Source organism: Camponotus floridanus, unplaced genomic scaffold (genome assembly GCF_003227725.1).
Source record: "Camponotus floridanus strain SB8 unplaced genomic scaffold, Cflo_v7.5 scaffold26, whole genome shotgun sequence".
In the NCBI taxonomy this organism is placed as follows: Eukaryota; Metazoa; Arthropoda; class Insecta; order Hymenoptera; family Formicidae; genus Camponotus; species Camponotus floridanus.
Window position 1 is genome coordinate 1,310,135 of NW_020229392.1, and position 22,601 is coordinate 1,332,735.

Genomic DNA, 22,601 nt, shown 5'->3' on the forward strand with positions numbered 1-22,601 from the left:
AGAAAGTTGTCACGTTTCCCGCCGTTATGTTAAAATATTCGTCTTAGAACACATATACCCGTATCTCTGAAGAAATACTTTGTACGCATTACGCCACGTTTCGCGTCGAGACGGCCATCGTAAAATATCGAAAATATAGCGGCTTAACGCGTGTTCTTATTCGCCGACGACTCCCGACTAAAATAATAAATTATGACGTCGTTTATCGTCGCGCAATATCTAAATTAGTACGTTGACGTTAAGCAGTTAAATATATGTTAGCGGACTTGAGAGACAAGAACAGGATCGACGTCGATCGCCAAGAGGTATCTCTCGGTGTCATTTACTCGTGATGCTTCAGATCAGTTATAATTATAATGAGTTAAATTATAATGAAACGAAAGTACATGCTGCCGTGCACGTAACAATTTACGTTATCGTCATATCACAGCTTGTTATCTTTATAGTGATTTGAATACTCTAACACATTGCGCGTTTGATTTCATCTTTGAAGGAATACATTAATTTATCAATAAATTATGGAGATTTTATAAAGCTTTTGAATCATCAATTTCAATTATGTTTACTTATTTAAATTTAACGCGTCAAATCTTGTTTCTTTATGTATTTTCTAAAAAAAAAGGCAATAACATTTTCAATTATTTTTTCGACGAGGCAGATTTAAGATATATTTTAAGATATCACTTAGACTCTATATGCTGAGCAAGAATATAGAAATAAACGCAAGGAATCTTGACAGTGATCAGTAAAAAGCGCATTGAAAACACGCGGAACTTTAAACGCGGAATTTTATTTACATATTTATTTACTCGACACACCGTCCAGTCAACGTTGACTTTTATAAATAGAAACGGGCGGCTCGATAGAAAGTTTCAACCGGTTCTCAGAAAACGGCGCATATTAAGCAGAGAAATTTGTTTTTGCCCGCTAAAAGAAAGACGGGTTATAATATTGCCGGATGTATATTACGGTCGAAAACATAAAATCCAAATTGATTTATGCGATAGACGGTGTGCATTCGGTTTGAATCGCGCCGCTCGTGATTCAGCAACGGCATCCGTTCATTCGGTAAATCGGCCTAAAATTTGCTGACGGCGGTGCTGACCTATGATTCCTCGAGGACGAGAATGTAGTAACCCAATACCTGTCCAACGGTCGGCTCATTCATGCTCATTATCCTGACACTCAACTTGAAACTTGCGTGGAATCGCGTGATAGATGCAGATATCTGCAGCAGGCGCTGTCTGCGTAATGAGAGAGAGAGAAAAAAAAGTAATACGATAGATAACAACAGGTTACACTTCTCTGTCGCCGTATTTGTGATACTGACACTCGCGATTATGACTTTGGATATAGTAGCCGAACCGCATGTCGCGCGATATGATCTCATTTCACGACTCGTTACGAAAAATACTCGACAAGAATATTAATTTTTTAACCGTTGCTCTAGAATATACATATTTCCAGAATATATATATATATATATATATATATATATATATATATATATTTAAGAAAATGTAATAGAAACATATTAATGCATTTTCTTGATTGATATTATTACATGAAAAATAAAAAATCTAATAGATAACGCACAAATAAATATGAAATATTTATCACAACAGAGATTATGCATTTTTAAACACATAAAATTTAATTAATTTACTAATAAATTTAATAAAATTTAATAATAAATTAATTTTCTAAAAATGTTATTATTAATTATATATATGACTTTAGAAGCAATTGTTAGTATAGATAAAATGTATCTTAATAGACTTATTACTAACACAAGATTAAAAATTATTTAAATATCTAGAATCTACAAGTTAATTTTGAATTTTATATAAATGTAGGTAAAAAAATATAAAGAAAAAGTCTATGAACCTTAAATAAGATTATTATAAATATAACTTGATACAAATTTTGCGCATGACGTGTGTTTGGCTAGAAGGAAAACATATGTAAAAGGTATATAATATGTATTTTTCTGTTGCGGTTGAACAGCACGCCAAACGTTAGAAACATTGTGTCTCTGTGGAAGTAAATATTTTGTTTCACCCGGCGCAAAATATCTGTAATGGGATCCGTTTACGGAGGAAAGAATCGTGATACGTGCACGCACGCAGGTGTACGCGTAAACGTAAATGCTCAAAGTCTTTTGCCATGAAGTTTCTTTTCTGTACGCAGTTCTCCCATCGTCCAAACATGTCCTGATGTGAGCATCGACCCCGTGGTTACCGGGAAACCATCGAGGTAAACGTCGCTAGAAAGCTATCTATGGTGTGGCCGGCTGAGCGCGCTTTTTAGGAATGAAAAGAATTGACGACGAATCCAAATTGGGAAAGAGAGTCGAGACGTTTTAAAAGCGAAAAACGCAAAGTCCGCACTCGCTGCATCGATGTGTTTCGCTGTTCAAGCACGCTAAGCTACGTAGGCCGTTTCTAAGAATAACTATTACCATCGGATACGAAAGGCAAGTTATCGCGAGTAGCATTTCATTTCAATCTCGTAAACTCGCGATATCAGAAAACTACTCAAGTTGTCGAAAAGGATTTTTTTTTTTTAAATCACCAGAGATATTTTTTTGCTACTACCGAGACAAATGCTTGGTTGACTTGTAAATGACTATGTAAGATGGTTAATACCAATATTGTGAATCAACTTTGTGGTGTGTGAACCGTCGATTGAAAGATACAGGATACAAATTAAAGTAGGCCAAGAGAGAGAAATTTAATATCATGGCTGACTATAATAATGGCAATAATCCTATTCAATGATACCGTTGTAGATAACGTTTCTTCTCGACTTACTCTCCCTCCAAGTCAACTTAAATTATGTTATTGCAATTACGATCGACTCGTAATGAAATATTAGGCAATTCTCATGCAGCTCGCTAGAAAATATACTTAAATTGTTGCTCATTCCGAGCTAGTTCACGGCAAATTTCACGTCGCATAGAGACCTCGCGGATTAATTTTCAACATGTAAGATAATATTAGACGGTCGCGGCGCGGAGAGTAATTTTGCGCAACTTTTCTGCGGCCAGCATTCGCGCAACCACCGTCGTTAATAAGGTGTTAGTCTGCCTGGCACATGATCGAGAAACACGGGGCACAGGATAGGACGTTGCAACAAAGCAACGATGACGGGTACAGACGAGCCATATCCGGGACGTCGACCAATAAAATTAATCGCTTTTGCCACTGAATAATTTATGCTCGCTGCTTGAGAGACCGACCGTCTTTCGCGATAAGTGCGAAACGCAATTTGATCGATGGATTGTTTATAAAAATGAATATTTATTCGAAGCCGAAGCAATAAAACGCAAATTCTTTAGTAATATTTCTCCAGTGAAATTTCTTTCTAATTTCTTTCTTGAATATTATAATCGCGAATCTTTCTCATCAACATGCGATATTTATTTATATTTATTTAGTAATATATATATGCTTAAAAACTTATATATTAGCTAATATATATTATATATTTTTTCAAGGCATATATAAATATTTAATATAGTTTAAAAATATGTAAAGATTTTATTTTAAATTATTATAGATATAATTTTTATTAAATTATATTTAATATCGTGATATTTTATACGAATTTTATATTTAAAAACGCACACCGAATAGTCATTTTTTCTCCTACCTGAATAATTTCAACCTTTCAATTTACATCGTTTTCAAAATCATCGATTTAATTAAAATGCCACGTAACGATGTGAGACACCGCAACGGCATTTTACGAATTGTATCCACGAATATATGTGACTTTCTTCAATTTCGAAATAAACGATGCATGAAAGTCGTTGGCTCGTAAAACTGTCGACGTGTCAATTGGCAGTTTCTTTCGTGTTGCGTCGTCCCGGCCGCGCAACAATGTTGCTCCCAGATGCGGCATGCATTATTCAATGTACCCGGAAGGCCAGTGCGGGTCTGCCGAAGTCGACTCTCCTCCACTGTGCTACTTGTATTTAGCCGCTACTACTTTCTACATATTTCTCGGTAAAGTTCGCAGAAATGCGCTAATGGCGCTTAAACCGAAAGACCAAATGAATCGAAGAGACTATGACTCTCGCACCTTCTAGTTAGTTGTGTTAATAAAACCGAGTATTGATGCCCCGTGTAAAAATATAAATTGCAAATGATGAAAAAGATGAGCGGGGAAAAAAAAAAAGAGGTTGAACATCTTTAACGCGGTTTGCAAAATATTTAATACGCCTGCGCTAACTCCATCTTTAGCCAATTCATTCGAATTATGTAAATTACGCGCTGCAGCGTTACGTAAACAAAATACTACATCGACCGTTAAGGATGCATTGCAAAATTTATGGGAGTAGGAGCCGTAAGCGCGGATTTTTCGCCGTTTATTGGGTGTCGCTGATATAAAACAACACGGTAGCTATTAGGAGCAGGATGTAACCGTTCAAGAGCGAGTGTTTAGTCGGGCCCTCATAAATCACGCAAGGGCGACAAGCAATTATAATAACTGTACCCGGGTATAAACGCGTAAATAAAATACCAAGCCCTTCGGCCAGGTAATGAGGCATACGAAGCTGGATGCGAACCAGTTCCAAGACTCGTTATCGCGGCAGAATAAACAACGAGGGAACACTTTCTCGAGGAAGTTTGTCTCGATTATCAATGTTTCAGGTGCCTCGACGTACGCCGCAATAATAACGAGTCCGTACAAACGAAAATAAAATTTATTATTACGATAAATCATTTTCTACGACGATCGTGTCTAAACAACCAACGTATATCGCGTATTTTTTTTTTTTTTTTTTGGCCACTCTTTCTCTATTATTTTTCCGACTGTTTATATTACTCTTACGTTACGCTACAATACGCTCTGTTATGTAACGCTGTTTATTCGTGGAGAATATTAGACGCCTGTTTAAATAGACATCTGGTTATTAAGCAAGGCACACACACACTTGAAACGCGGAGAGCTCGATCGGCGGCCGTTCACGTTCGGTCGTCTTCCGCCCAAAAATATTCCGGGAGAAATCTCCAAAGTTTCAAGGTCACGGGGTTTCATCGACCGTGGAATTCGAGTCGGAGTTTCAGATTTCAGCGGAACGAACTTGGAATTGCAGGATAGAAAAGCCACGGTGTATTCGCGGACGAGAGAGACCGAAAAGTACACGATGCCATTTGCCATAACTTTTTATCAGTTATCTAATTAGCCGTTGCATTTAATTAGCGATCCGAGGAGAGGATCACGAGATAGCCCTAGCGCGATGCGAGACCGGCGTCTTACGGGTCTGCAATAGCTATACGTAATTTTAATCCGCGCCCACGTCAGATAAGAAAGGTCGACGGATGGACTGGCATCTGCGTGCGCCTCGCAATTAGCTGTGTTTTTATTTATTCAGCTATCTGCCGTTTATTGAACCACGCGAGGGGTCGGCATGAAATCGTTCGATCGCTCGGCAAGAATTTTAAGAGCCTCTAAGCATATAACCTTACGCTGTTTTTAAAAGTACAAGTCGAGGAAAGAAAAGAAAAATAAAGAATGTTACGAGGACAGCCCGTTAAATCGTGATCCCAATAACTATATAAATTCGATTAAATTAATTAGCGATTTTAACGCAGGGAGCATCATAAGATATCCTTTATATTTACGAAGGCTTCTTAGCCTAATTGATTTGAAAAAGAATATTTCATGTATTTCCGTTATCTTTTCTAAATGAAAACTTTAAAAAACAAGAGACATTAATCTGCTTATTATTTTTATCCACCAAAATAATTTTAAGACAATTTTATTCAGCTCCAAGAAACTTTTTAATTTCAATTAATTTATGTGTATATAGTTTTGTGCGATAATGTATAATTGTGAATAAACCGTAAATCAACTATCAAAAGGGAACAATAAAAAACATGTATTGCACACTATCGCGTAAAAACTAATATACTTTCTTTGTAAATTGTGTGAGTATAGAAATGAATAATATTTAGTGGAGAGCTTACCTTTGCTGAATCTTCGATGAAAACTCCAATCGTTATCACATGCAGAGTGACCTCGCGAGTATTTTCAAGCTCTTCTGGAGTTGCGTACAAACCCTCGCTAAGAAAGTACGGTTCGGGACAGGTCAATCTGTAAAAAAATAACAATATTATATAATTTTTGCTACGTTTATTAAATACGAATATATTTTATAAAACACGAATATTTATATATATATATTTTACCAAAATTTTATGAAATATATTCAATTATAGTAAAATATATATATGTGTGTGTGTGCGTTTATGTTTTAAAAATGTCTGTTAGTGGCAAATGATTGCTCTCTCATCCTAAAAAATTTATAAAATATAAATCTACTTGTATAATAATTATTTTTTTAAATATTTTTATTTAAATTTGTTTAAGTCAGCATATTGCATGCTTTTAATAATCCTGAGTTGAATTTATTTCAGAAATAAACTCTGATGTTTTAATTAATAGCAATTTACATGTGCTTTCAATCTACATAATTATTATAATATTCAATTTTATTTCTAAAACATTTTAAATACATCTCGAGTTGTGCATAATTATGAGAAAGCTATTTAGACAACAAATTATTTATTAATTTTCCGTTAACAAAAGCAAAATTCCATTAATAAATTTGAAATTAGAATAATAAAATAACACTTAATTATACATCATAATTTATGAAATGCCAGATTAATAGATGATTCACCGAATGCAAATATCACATTATTTTGTTAATAAACTTCTCAATTACATTATATATGCTGATATTGCGCTCGCATCTATCAAGATATATCACTGTGTTTGAATTTAAATTAGAAACTCTCTCACACAATTAAAAATAAAATTACATTAATCAAAATTCACATGTATTCGTAAATATTTTTTGTCCTGTACATAAACTAAAATATCTAAAGTATCTCTCCAAATGCGTGGCTTGTTTACCCTTCAACAATTTCGCGAAAATCTACCTCGTGGACATTTTGAATAAATGAATCGCATCGCGGCCTAAACTTTGTTAAACTTTGCCGCATTTTTCTTCTCGCGTCTCTCTTGCAGGATATTAATCTTTACTACTTTCCTCGCCATGTGCTTCGTGGCGACGAACACGCGGATCCCGTGAGCCGCTCCCGGGGGTCATGGCAAGTATAATAAATATGTTCCCTCTTCGTCTTTCCGCGGTTGGAAAGAAAGAGAGACGTACGAGAGCAGGCGAGAAAAATCGAGCAGTTTCAACGGCCCCGAGATTGCGTGGCCAGGCAACATCAATTTCGAGGGTGATTCCCGGCGCTGTCGGAAGAGACCCGAAAATTTCGAATGCCCGCGTAATCGAGGAGCCTCCTCAAGTCGAGTGTATAAAGGTGCTCTTACTCGAGGATACCACCGCTGCCTCCTTCTCGCCGTCCTCTTCTCTTCCCTTCCGCGACTCCTTCTCCTCCTCGCTTTCTTGTTCCTCGACGTCCCTCTTTCGATAGTCGTTTTTTCTATCGTCCGCGATAATGATACCCACACGCTCTCGCTCGGTAATAATATTAATGGCTTCGTGTATCCCGGAGACCATTGGAGGCCCGGCAAAAGGAACATTGTGTGGAGATCCGTCGTAAGAAGCGGCCTCGCCGAGTATTATATAGAAAGCGTGGATTTCGCGCAAGTCAACTCGCATGAACTCGCTTCTCGTTCATTCATAAGACGTGTATTGCTATTTCCGATAAAGCTGATGAGAATTGATAATTGGATGCGGGTAATCCAAAGATTCCGCAGGTTGTTGCGATACGATCATTAATTATCCGATTATCATTTTGATGTTATCGTACGTTCAGATTTTTATGGAATGTTTATTTTTCACAGGAAACTAATGCGATTTCGCAGAAGTTTTTCTTGAGTCATAAAACGGAAACGATTGAATATGAAAGCGATAAAATTGTAAAGATAAATTTATAATCTTGTTATAATTATTTTAAAAAATTGAAGTTTAACGCGTATAAAATTAATGATACATTTTTATCATTTATTATATACATAACTACATTCGATTCAGAGAAGCTATATAATTGAGACGTATAATAATAAACCTTGTTTAATTTCTGATATATTTATTTTGTTTTTTAAAATATTTTCTATTTAATAAAACTTTAATTATTTTGATTTTAATTATTTTATTTTAATTATTTTATTTTAATTATTTTATCATACAAAATCTAATAAAAATGAGATCGAATCAATATACGTCGAATATAATATTAATATTAATATTATATGTAAAATAACAGAGATAGCAATATTTTTATGATATAACACTGGAACACATATTTTAACATAATACCAATCAATTACATCAGCTAATGTTGCAAACAACATCAGTTAATGTTGATTTTTTGAATTATTAAATGTAATAAAATAAGGAAATAAATCTAATCGATATCGCATCAAAAAATTCAATCGTAATATCAATGATTCGATTCTGCATAATTAGCGATTTATTTCAAGTAGTTTGCGACCGGTTGCTTGCGTAATCGGTATACGTATCATACGTCTATAATTCATAGACCCGTCTCCGAATGAATCGATCGCCCACATATCCTTGTATTAGATAGATAGATTGTAAATATTCTTTCGACTTGCGCTTTCGCGATATCAGAAGGAAAAATTTAAGACTTCGAAGTAAAAATCAGTAAACTTTTCTTTCTCAATAAACACATAATATACGCATGAAGGATGAATTACGTAGCATTATTAGTATACAAGCATAAAACAGAATATTTGATTAAATTTAAAAATACATTTTAAACTCTCTTTTTATTTTAGCTAAAGTGCAGCATTTGAAAAACTTGCCTCCTTCTTGCATTAAGCTTTCAATTTGTGTGTTTTCGATTTAATATAATATAATTATTAAATCGAAAACACACATATATAATAATATAATAATAATTATATAAATATATAATATAATAATATAATATAATTATGAAATCGATTAATATAATTTAATATAATATTTAATAATATAGTAATTTTGTATAATAAATTATAATATAATATTTAACGCGTTGAAATTTAGTTTGTTTAATAATGCTGCATATAAAAATTATCTCCTCAAAACAAGATTCGATCTCGTCGATTACTGAAAGTAAATGCATATGTTCTCAGTATATTAATGGTTTTACCGTGCACGAAATAATCATTAAATATTATATTTTTCATAAATTAACTGGCAGAAAATCATGAAACGCCCACGATGTTGTTTCGTTTTCGCCTTCCAGATCTTTTACGCTTCACGAATTTCGAAAGTAAAATGTGAAGATTGTGCAATATCAATCATAAATACCATATAATAGAATAATAATAAATTTAATAAATACGATAATAAATAATATTTTTTTAACATATTCTGAAATATATAATTATGTAGTGTGTTACAATCTAAGATCTGTAATACATTTTTATATATTGCGAATTTTAATGTTAAAAAATTGAATATTTTTTTGTATTTATATTCTAGATCCCTCTCTTTTCATGTTTAGAAAAACTTATCTTTATTAAAAGTTATGTAAAACTTATTAAAGATTTTAACTCTATAGGAAAATGTCATAATTGTTATTCGAGAAATGCTTACAAAGTAAAATCAATTATTACTAAAAAAATATTTTATTATTAATTTCATTAATAATTATACTTAATTTCATTAGTAAATTGTATTTAGTTTAATATTTTATTATTAATTTCATTAGTAATTGTACTTAATTTTATTAGTAAATTGTATTATGGATTATTAATAAAATTGTTTCTCGAATAATATGCAGACATGAAAAATTACGCCGTGTTTTTTATATACGCAAAATAAATTGTGATAGTAATGATTAACTCAGAGATTTTATAATTATAAGATACATCACTACTTTCAATTTAATTTTGATTTCACTTTGCTATTGATAGCGCTACGGGATGTAAACACAGATTTAATTTATGTCATTACGTATTCGCCGCAAATGAGATGTCACCATTAGTAAGAGAGGACAAAAAAGCTTTCTTGTTCTTATACTTGTCTTCTTCCCATCATTTATACGATTAGACAAGGGGAATATCTCTCTCTCTCTCTCTCTCTCTCTCTATTTCTCTTTCTTTTACCGTCCTCCCCTCTCCAACTGTGACTTGTGATAAGAGTGCGCAGTTTATTCCAATGTATTAAGGTCTATGAACAGGACACTCGTGTCGCGAAAAAAAAAAACGAAAGCCACGATCATTCGACTTACCTCTTTATTCATAAATCCGATGAGCTGACACTGTATTAGCGAGAAAAATCCACTTCACACGAACGATCCACTCGTGACAGGACGCGATCGACACTGCTCGCGGATATCGAAAAACGCGTTTAATCGTGTATTATGACGCCCTGAAATACGTCATTCGCAGATTCACTCTCGATCGCGTAATACACTCGATTTTTGCGAAAATAAGAACGACACGAAGTCGGCCATGACGAGCAATTATACGCGAATATGGCGGATAAGATTATCTATCACGAATCCTCGATGATTCTCCGATGTTCCTTGATACTTCTGGACAAGCGACATCGCAAAACACACACACACACATTCAGTTTTTAAAGATGGACCGTCCAAGGACACTGTACAACGAACCGAGCACAATGCGTATCGAGAATGCGTGAATCGCGATTTCTCAAGGTGAATTAATATTCTGACACCATCATCCGTTATTAGATTCGACACTCCCGACACTTGTTCATCCGCGAATTTCGCCCGGGACGCGAGACGTGAAGTGAACGCACCTCGCGAAGAAGAAAAGCGACATGGCGTCTCGTGACGTCACGCGCGACGTCATAATGGCGACTGAATTTTCGTGAACGATCGCGGGCCCCGAATCCATCGTGATCCGGTCGCGACGATTCTTCTCGAGGCCCGATCGATGATCCTCGATATTCTCTATCTTCGGATGAGCCTTCGGGGAGCTCGTCGAGCGAGGGAACATCGCGAATATCCTGTGTACGAAGATAGCTTTGTCCAAGGGCATCACTCGACGAAACACTGAGCTTCGCTTTCGGAGATAGCGTCCCGAAAAGACGTAAGTCGCACTCGCGAGGATCACCTCGCGTCCAACTGATCGTCCGTTGTTAGATTCGGTGCATTCGCGACACTCGTTCACTCTATTCACGCGGATTTCGGGTAAAAAGACGCGAGGAACGGGAGAAGCGATCGACCTCGCCGACGTGCACGACCGCAACTGATTTCGGTTCTAGAAAATTCGATCACGTGATGACGAAATCTCGCGCCAAACTTCGTACCAAGTACAAAGCGCCGGGCATGTTTAAGGACGCGAGGGCACCGTATTTACGAGAATAATATTGTTGTAACACACTCGTATTATAGGAAAGAGTCGTGTAACATTGTCGATTGACACTGTTAATAATAATAGCGTTTTTTCTGCGATTGAACTGCGAAATAAATACTGTGATAGATTGAGTGTTTCGAATTATCGCTACTAATGTTTCGAAGCGTTTGATTGGTCAGCCGGGACGAAGGGATGAACAAATGTACTCTTTGCTCTGATTGGTTAGATTAATCAGAGACGCTTCCGCGCATTTCGAGCGTCAAGTCGACATCTTTGTCCGGTATCTGTCGTGGATCGCGAAATTTATCACTGTCTGATTCGAGCGTGTGTCTGCAGGATCTTCCTTCGAAACGATTTTCCGTATCCATTTTCGATCGTAAGTAATATTGTGTAAGTACACGAGCGAAAAAGAAATGATTTTTTTGCTCGAACACACATCTTCGTAAAATGCTTTCGCGGACAATGTACGTAAATAATATTTGTACGTGTGCGAATTATACGCGACAGATATGTATTTAGTATTTATATAATGTTTCTTGTCTTCTTACTCGAAATAGAAAACAGATAAAAAAGTGTTGGCTCGTTTACAGATTAATTTTGTGGAGAAGCTGGAAGAATAAAGGAAAATCCGTTGTTTACTGTGACTTGAGATCGTCCTACGTATGTGTGGTTATATGGACTACTCACCAACAGTAATCACAAGTATGTGTTAGATTGTAGAAAATCGCACATTCGATGAATAAAAATTCTGTGTACTTATAAGTTATATAAAAGTTATATAAAAATATTCTCAAGAATCACAATCTTTTATTTTATGTGTGTATTCTATTTATATATTTTACTTATAATTACTAGTAAATGTATTCTATTTATATATTTTACTTATTGTAAAATATATAAATAGAGTGCATTTATTACACACATAAAATAAAAGATAACATTTACTTATTGTAAAATATATAAATACAATACGTTTATTACATACATATAGATTTAAAATTTTGAAATAATTCTACGTGTTATTATAACGTTGATGTGCATAATGTTATTTATTATTTAAACATTATTAAAACATATTAATATAAATGGATTTATTCAATTATATTTGTTCATTAATAGTTTATTAGTAATAATGTATTAAAACTATAGACAATATTGATATTATTTGCCAAAACACATTTAAAATAATTTACCGCAAATTTTATAGTAAAAAAATGGTTTTTTTTTTAAATATAATATACATGTAATGATGATTAATATATAATAATTATAATGTCAATTACTTAATGTCTATATTTCCGCATATCTTTTATCTCATTATTCAAGATCATTTTATTAGAGTAATTCAGTCTACTTTACGCTCGCGTGTAAAATCAATTTGCCAAATGGATAGAGGGTAATAATAATAGTGCAAAAACACACCTGATGCGAAAAGAGAGATAAATCTTTTAAAAAAGGATAGAATAAATGGTAAGTGAAAATTGGTCATGCTATGTATATCAAAAAGAAAAAAAGGACGATAAAACAAAGGGGATCTATTGCCGCACCCCGATTTCATGCATGCAATGGGTCGTTGTAGATGAAAACGAAACGGCGACATTTCTGACTCTAAGCACGCAAATGCTTGAAATCACTCTCTCGATAAGCTGATTGAACTAATTAAAAATCTTTCTCATGTGTGATTCTAATTAATTTCAATGGAACATTAACGCGAAAGAGTATTATTATCATATTCCAATTATTTGTAGGGAAATAAGTTATTTATAATTTTGATATTTTTTAAAACTGATTTTTTTATATTATTTCCTAGATAGGCATAGGAAATAATTGTAATAATTATTTTATTGTCGCGTATTGCATTTTAATAATAATTAAAGAGAAATACAAAGATTTAGCGCTTTATCAAAATATATTAGCAAGAAATGAATTTTTTTGTTTGTTGCTTCAGAATTTATAGCAATTTTGTATAATTGTTTTTAAATAAGATTATGCGAAAACGGAATAGAAGAAACGACTTCTTTCGAGCAAATTTAATTTCTAACTATATCGAAATATATAATATATATATATATATATACAAATTTTAAAGAAATTGATGATCTTTTTATTAAACATCAACATTTTTTTCAGATACATATCTTTTTTATGTAATTATTATTAAAATTTGAAAAATTTTCACAGTTATTTTAATGAATTAAAAAAATAATAGCGCGATATATTTTTTATGCGGTAAAATCCAATTTCTATTTTCATTCTGTTCGCGTTTATTCTCTCGTATTAAATTTCATCACATTGCACCTCGAGCAAACGTGGCATACAGGCGGATGCCTTCCTTCATGTCTCCCTTATTTCACAAATCACATCTGGTTAAGCTTCTAGGATCGTATATCACAAAATTATTGCGAAAGTTTCCGTATCAATTTCTCGGCGACACACGATTCCCTTGTACAAGTTACTGTTACGTATAAACGACACATCACTGTCACAGGCCGCTCGATAATCCCAGCAATCAACTCAGGTCGGCCTCTATCCGCGAGTAAGTCCAGTTCATTTCGTGTCTGTTAAGCCCATTTAGCAGAACGGGAATAGAACGGGGTTTATATCAGTCGAGTATGAAAATCGTTGAGCTAACTTGAGCGCTTTAACTACGCCCGAGTTACAACCTGGATACGTAATCGGCCGCGAATTATAATCAGGTAATACTGATAAATACCCGCGATCGGACAGATCTAATCGGTGAACCGTACCACGATGAATATTCAGCTGTGATATCATTTTCCTTCACGCGTTATACGCGATGCATCCTGCTGCACTCGAGAAATGTCCTTGAGAATAAGGGTGTGTACGTGTGCGCTGCATAAGAAGCTGGTTACATTAGTTGTGCACGCCTCGAGTATCTACCGGGTGGTCCCCCGAGATGGACGCGTAAAACGAAATGTCAAGCTCTCGATCTTCCACGAACAATCGATCATTTCAAGTTGCATCATTGGCCGACGATCGCGTACGCATCGTTGGAATGAGCCGAGAAGCAGGCAGCTGAGAACGCAGATAATTTGCCTCCCACTTCCCTGATACGTTCGTTACGCTGTAACCTGATTAATGATAATGCGAGGCTAAGAGAGGAAACCATTTTTCTTGCTCCACGCATTCGTCGATCGGAGATCAAAGGATGCGTAACGGGGATATAATTTTGGGCGCGCACGACGTCGGCAACAACTGCTGTGGAGATTTTGTATCGCGATAAGCGCTTATTTAGCTCGACTCCGTAGTTCCCGTCATTGCTATCATTAATTGTTTTTTAAGAGATCCAAGTCTTTTATTGCACGTTTGATAGAATACTCGATGCAGGATTATTGTATAATTATCAAGATTGGAGATTGAGAAACGCTCGTTTGGATCGTTTAGATCGTTTAGATCGCCTCTATCTTTACAGAAATGTTTCTTATATAGAGATACAATATATTAGACGCAATTATCTACACACAGTTTGCAGCAATTTCAGAATTCGCTCTATCTGTTGACGTCAACACTGTTATTACTAATTAAATTTTGTCCATAAACACACGTTATCCTAATGGTTCTTAAAACGGTGCGTTATCATCGTTTCATCGCTATATGTATTAACACACTATCTGTATTAGCAGTGAACATACAGTGAACAGCAGTGATCGCGTTTACTCAGCATTATTTTATCCGTAATTAGGTGTAATGCAATTTCAACGCATCTCACCTTATTTCGCGACACCCTGTACACAAGATCGAAATAGAATACGATACGCTCGTCTCTACGAGATTCCTAGTGGTTTCACATGATAATATAAATTGGTTAATTAAACGAGCGCGTTGCAAGCTCGCATCGGCTCGATAATAGTTAATATTAATAAAGCGATAAAAAAGCGGATTTGATGGCGACTATTTGCCAAATATGTGACCAATATTGCGATGTCCTTCTATTCGTAATCGTTTCAGCAATCCCGAATTATTTCTCTCGAGCATTTACCCTCTTATGCAATCTAGATGATTTTCCAACGATAGAAAACGATATGTTGTTCTTGCTTTACCTCGATATGGTTTAAATATTAGAGTTTCACACGATACCGATACGATTATCGTGTGTCTGACACGTGAATACAGACATTCGTCTACTATTTCATATAATTTTCAAGAGTTTGTGAATAAGAGTAATTGTAGTATTGTGAGTTATTACACGAGAGTTATTGTGAGTTATTACACGAAAAATACAAAAAAATGACCACTTACAATCTTAACTCAAAGCTCTATGCCTAACCCACAATTTCTAATATTTGAATACTTTAGAATGATATGCTTGCCAAACCTACATTTTCATTATTCAAATGAAATATCAGAAATTGTGTGTTAGATATAATATTTATTCATCGAATTGCGAATTGCTTCTAGTATGTTTATCACTCTCCAATACATTAATTTAATATTAAAAAATGTCTTCATCATCTATCAATCAAATCACATCACCTATTATAAGATAGACTTTGCAATATTCAGCTTGATAACATTGTAATTTGAAGGGTATATCAAAGTATAAGACAACTTATTTTAGTAAAATGATTAAGTGAAACTTAATATAGATAGTAATATAGATAGTAATGGTAAAAATGTCACATAAGCAAGAATGAAAATGAACGTACGTCAAAGTAACTCGACTTAAAAAAAAATGTTTGCGCCGGATAGAGCAAAGGTCGATATATACCTGGGGCATTTATCCGACAGTAATAACGTGGACCGTGTTAATGTCAAAGCTGATCTCGGGCATGGCCATAGTCAGATCGCTGTAGTTTATGGCATATCGCTCGATTGAACAAGAATTATCATTGCACGCCTAATGCTTTTGTCGGCATATTATCTCTAGTCGCCTTTCTTGACATAAGGAATTTATTTTATCATTTTTTTATTCGCATGTATGACAAAATAGGAGATTTCGAATAAGGAAAATTCAAAGAAATTCAAATTTAAATTCGTCAAAACCAGAATTAGAGTAAAAAAATGTTAGTTTGTATAGATAAGATATGAGTAACTTATATAAATATTTATAATTCTCATCTATTTTAAAAAGCAGCGCGTATAAATATATATGAAATAATTTTATATCAGTTATAAAATTTGTTTACACAATTTTTTCGCGACATTAAAGATTTTCATAAAAAATACTTATCATTCTTTTGCTTAATAAATTTGCTTTTTTGCAAATATAAAAGATTTTATATAATGGCTTAAAAATTTATTAAGATAATATCAAAAATTTATGAAAATAATATCAGAGAAACATATATTATATCAATGTAAATAAAATTTTCATGTTTTATACAATCGCAATATACCGTTTAATATACGAAGTGTAGTTTCGATCTGAAATAATGTCGCTATCCACATGGTGACACATTCTGAAAACTATTCCAGCAGGGCGGAGCAAAGGTCGTGGTATCCCTGGGGCATTTATTTAACGATATTGCCGCGGTCTGAGCTAATGTCAAAGTCGATGCCGTGCCCAGGTCTACTTGGAACGTCGTGCGGCACGTATTATGCTGCCTAGCCGAACGTGAATTACCGTTGCACGCGAGAATTATCGCTTCCTTGGCTTTTAACGAGAGAAATTTACACAATCATTATTGTCCTCGAGGAAGGGATGACAAATTCGTGCGATAACTTAGCGGCGTCGTAGCCACGATATACTTATACATTGTGAAATTGCGATCACTTGATAAATTTATCGGTACGAATGAAAGCCTCGGATATCGAGTAATACAAATGTTGATAAAATTTAAAATAAAAGCACGTATCGCGTTCGCAAAAGGCAATTTAAATAAATTTTCGAAAATATAATTTTTTTATTTTATATTATTTTAAAAAAACGAGATAGGAAAATGCGTGTCTTAAGAAAAGAATGATAAGTCAACTCAAAACGTCTTAATGATACAAATCGATTGCATTAAAAAATTATTATAATCGCTGATAAATTAAAGTTATGCATTGAAAAAAGGAGCCAGCTATAATTGCATAATAAAAAAATAGCTCTATTTTTGAGAAAAATATTTCTATTTTTGTAATTATTACTATTATAATAATAATTGATAATAATAACCTTGTACGTTGTAATAACTTCAATTTTATTGTTGGCGCTAAAAATAACTATATTTATAGTAATTACAACTATTTTTTTATCAGTATGTGCTATTTTATGTCCAACAATACGTGCAACATCTTCAAATATTATCGTCTTCTTGCCGCATAGTATTCTTGATTATGAACGATATATGCTTCAAAAGTCGCAATCCAACTTCGTGCACCTAATAGGCATCCTATTAGCCGTAGGTGCACTCGAGGCGAGAATTTTTCTAAGACCGTGAGTCTCTAATGCGATTCCGCTCTAATAGAATAATTCCCCAGCGCATTAGTCAGGCCTCGGCTCTAATCGTGATTGCAGAATTTATGCCGGAGCGTGTACTAGAGAAAGAGAGAGAGGCAGGGAAAAGGAGAGAGCAGAGAGCGTGCGGAGAGCGGTATGATAATAATTGAATTAAGTGAATGTCGCTTAATGATACTCATTACATTACCAGACCGATTACCGAAGCGATCGTGATCACAGAGAGCGCATTACGGAATGCCAGAGAAGTAGATCTCGAGTAATATAGTCTCGCATCGTTAATGTCAGTTTTATCTCGATGTATCGCACGTATCATCGAAGATTACACGTAGTCGATCTAAACTTGCAAGATATAATTCACTCGTTTAGTGATAAGTACGTGGCAGAGATAAGCCGCTCTATTGATGGAACCGACAGCTGGTACCCACATCAAAGAGATCTAAGCGCTACTATAATACCACTGGGAGAGCAATAAAAAAATTAATTTTATCGTGATGCAATTGCAACGTAATAACTTCTTCTACCTGATGTTTTGCAAACGAGTTCACATTGATTCTCGAATTTTTCATTTTTCATACTTTTAACATCCTCTTCTATGTTACTTTCCGTCTCCCCAGAGTTCACGCGGCACTATATATTTGTTATTAAAGGAGAGAGCCGCATAATCGTGAGGATATCTCATCGCAAATGGTCCGCGGAAAATAGAGAATTTACGAAAGCAGTACAAACGTCAACGGGGGCAATAGTCAAGCGGTCCATTGTACTCAGAATCCGCAAGTCGGCCGTCGTAATTTGCGCAAACGAGACACCATGAACGACAGCGAAAGGTGGAGAGCGGGAGAAGGAGAGAGAACAGAGAAAGTGGACGATCGTTTCGTCTTCATCGGGGAAAAGGGAATAGAGCGAGCACCCGGCAGGAAACGGACGCACGAATTAATAATGGCTACTTGTGTTCCTCCTCCTTCGCCTCGATTCCTCTCCCTCGGCAGCAGCCGTTTTGCGCGGCCCGTACGAGAGGCAGGGTCCGGGCATATGTAGTTTTCTGCATCGCCCCGCAGCGCGGCCGCTTAATGGCCACGGTAATGCAACGTGATTGCCCGTTTCACGGAGCATTACGTGGAAAAACACACGTTGCGACGGGCGAGACTCACGCAAATGACACACGTACGTGCACGAGTTGAGCTACGGACCGCGTCGAGACCGAGGTAGTCTTGCTCGTCTAACGTGGGATCCGGGGACGAGGAGATGGAAACAAGCGAGTATGGAAAAGAACGTTGGATATGAGTAGGACAGCTGGGAATTAGATCTCGTTTGCGAAAACTACAACCTCAGAAGGAACGATTATACACTTTGAATGTCAACGTAAAAACCGTCTTTTAACGGTACGCTCATTTTCTCATGATCAATCAGTCGGGAGTCATTAATGTACGATTCGTGGAAAATATCTCGCCGTGCTAGATCGCATTCGTAAAGATTTCGTATATCAGATGTATCAAAATTATCATTCACGTTTTTCGATTTGATTTCATATTCGAGTAATTTTTTCAAATATAAATATATAATGATTACTCGGCATTTATTCATTTCTAATATATCTTGACAAAATTTTAAAATATATGCGAGTAGCAAGAAATTATAAAATATAATTAATTTTAAAATTTTAAAAATGAGAGAAAGAATTATATTTGAGAGATAAACACGGTCAATAATAATAAAAAAATCCGTAACTGTAAGATCGAGGAATTCTAGAATTCATTTCCAATTATGATTTGCCATTCAATAATATATAAAATAAATAGAACGGATTTATACGCACAAGTTCAATCAATTTCTTTCGGAAAGCTCCAAATATGAATGTTTTTTATGAATCTCTCTCTCACAAATCCGCACTTCCAAAGAATCCAAAAGAAGCAGAGGACAGAGTAACGTGACGTAGCGCCGAGAAAATTACGGTAATCACATGGTGGATGTGCGAGATACCTGGAAGAACACAACCAAGAGAAGGAAATATACCTGTTGGGACCGAGGAAGCAGGAGGGGAAGAAGAAGGTACCGAAGGAAGGAAGAAAGAGGGAGGAAGAGGTGAGAGAAAACGAAAGGGAAAGAAACTTTTAGAAAGCATGCCGACATCGAGCGAAGAGGAACGAAGAAAAGTTCGGCCTTGAGGCGAACAATCAAAAGTGGGAGGAAGAGACACGAGGAGATATCATATAAGTGCACGGAAGAGAGGACGGTAAGGAGGGGGAGGAGGGGGGAGACGGAAATCATAGGAATTAGCGTGTCGCTGCTATACGAACGGATAATCCCGCGCTAATAGCGAACATTTCCTTCGTCCGTAAACGTCGTGATATCGTAAACGTAAACAGAGCAGCTAGTCGTAACTCTCCCGCTCGCTCGTTAGACGATGGCATGTCATGCCAGAGGCATTCTGCGTATTTAAATGCTGTTAATGATGTTTTCGTACCAGAAGGCACCATATCGTGGTAGCAGTCCTACCTACGGTTCATCGCTCCAGTCGTTAGTGAGTCGGTCATTCGTTCGCTGTCCGGGCATCAAAATCAGCCGATGTATCAGTTGCGTCCGCTCTTTGAAATTAATCTTCGTGAAAGCTCAATAAATGACGATTCATGGCTGATTGTACTCGCAGAAAGATATATTAGATATATAGATATGCAGTATAATACTTTTCGATTAATCGGTATTAATTCGGCAAAGCTAACATATATTTCCGAAATTAATTTCTCTGAAAATAGAAATAATATATAGATTTTTTGCACGAAATTTTTATTTACATATATTTATATTGTAATTATGGTGAAAGTAGGTTTGAGGTAATGATAAAGTGATCACATATTCATTTTGTTCCTTTTAATGAGAAGAAAGACAGTTTGACCGGCTTCATAGACTAGACTTGAAAATATGAAAATAATGATTGCATGATTTGATAAGGAACATATATCGATACGTATGTACTTAAACTCTGAATAATGATGTTTAGCAAAATCCAATATTGGCCTGACTCTTGCACGATGTAATGATAATGTCCCGATGTAATGTTTAATGATTGCCGATGGCACGGTGGAATATATAGCTTAAAATTCTCAATAATGACGGCGGAACGATTTCATGTTATTTGGTACATACACGGGGATTAGAAATTTATATAATGCCTCGCCACACACGCGAAGCGATCGATGTAATTGAAGTAATTGATCGCGGTCCACGTCTCGTCCACATTCGTACGTACGTGTAAACGGGGCGTGCCCCTTCGGCACTTATATCATTAACTTAAAAATCTGCGTGCCCCGGGGCGATTGCGTACATACGCGTTGCCATGTATAATTCAAGACCGTACACGTGAAGGTACGGGATATTATCATAACTATCTATTTTGAAGAACGAAAATTGCGGCAACCATCTATTACTTAACCAAATTTAAAACTTGCAACTAGTAATGCGATGTCTCTTGCGACATTTTTTATCAATATTTAAAATAAAATTCAAGAGAGATAAATATCAGAAATATGTGTCTCGAGTAGTCTGAAACTTTCAAAAATCCTGCTCTCTCAGACTTATTTTAAATATCTCTCTAATATTGCGCGCAAAAATATAATTCTCTATACTTTCTATTGAAGATCGACTCATTGTTGTTTCGCTAATTTTCGTTTTTTTCACTTCGCGATTTCGCATGGTCTGTCGATTATAATATTTCCACGTTTCGTTCCGCTTGACGCAAAACGGCTTGACATGTAGGCTAATATTTTATTTTCAAAGACGATACACAGAAAAAATGCATACTGTATTCAAGTAAATATTATTCATTTTAAGTATATCATAAGTTTGTATGATATACTTAATATATCATAAGTTTACCACAAGCATTAAATTTAATTGAATATATTCTAAATTTTAGTAAGTGCAGTATTTTAATCAAGAATATTTAATTAAAACAAAAATTTGATTTGCTTACTACAAGAGTTGACGTAAAGTAAGTTTGACTTTTCTTTGATACAACTTTACGATATTCTTGAAGAGAAAATAAATTCTTCTTTTGAGTATATGATAATGAGATTTTTTAACACTTGTGATGAATATATTTTAAGATTATTATCAAGAATATATTCTTTGTTCAAGAAAACTATTACTTAAAAAGAGAAAAATAAACTGAGTAATCGCTTTTCCTGGCAGTAGAATGATATTTTTCTCTGTGTATGCGGTAGATAATTGCATTAACTTGCAAATACTATGACATATGCATGTAAGAAAGACGTAGGGAAGGGTAGGGAATTCGGAAATACATACCAGAAAATTAAAATAATTATTAAAGTCATCGCAATTGTTGACGTATACTTTTACTCACTCAGCCTAGCTCTTCTACCGTCTGCACCTTTCGTGCTATATCTGTTTACCTTACATTCTTTCTTCTCTTCGTCCTGTTCCTAGCCTGTTTGTGCCGTTCATCTCACATCTGGCAGGATATTGCGATAAAAGAATTATTTCTTCTTTGCTGCGTGAGAATATCTCTCTCCTTGTATACCCTATATACGTGAAGGAACAGTCCGTCATATTAAACTGACTTGTCGCGTCAGTTGCGCGGACTTTTTGTTTTGCTTCTGACGTTTACAAGACTGGTATCTCAAGATTTCTCTCATCTCGATCGACATCTGATAATTTAATAATTATTACAGTAATTTGCCTCTCTCACTAATTTGTAAATTAAGTCATTCTATGCAATCAAAATATTTTGCTTAATTATATATCGTGCTTTTACATCATTTATATATCTCGTCAGTTCTAGTTAAAATAATTTAAAAAAATACTAAAATAATAAATACTAAAAATAATAATACTAAAAATAATAAAATTAATA

At 35.0% G+C, this 22,601-nt stretch overlaps 1 protein-coding gene across 1 annotated transcript in view; it reads right to left on the reverse strand.

The window, feature by feature from the left end:
• The window catches only part of LOC105257029 (UPF0489 protein C5orf22 homolog), a 580,793-nt gene that overhangs the window by 253,087 nt on the left and 305,105 nt on the right, over positions 1-22,601 (reverse strand). Inside the window, exon 4 of the mRNA XM_011267372.3 lies at positions 5,979-6,105. Coding sequence (XP_011265674.1) covers positions 5,979-6,105 — 127 coding nt within the window. The remainder of the gene's footprint in view (positions 1-5,978; positions 6,106-22,601) is intronic.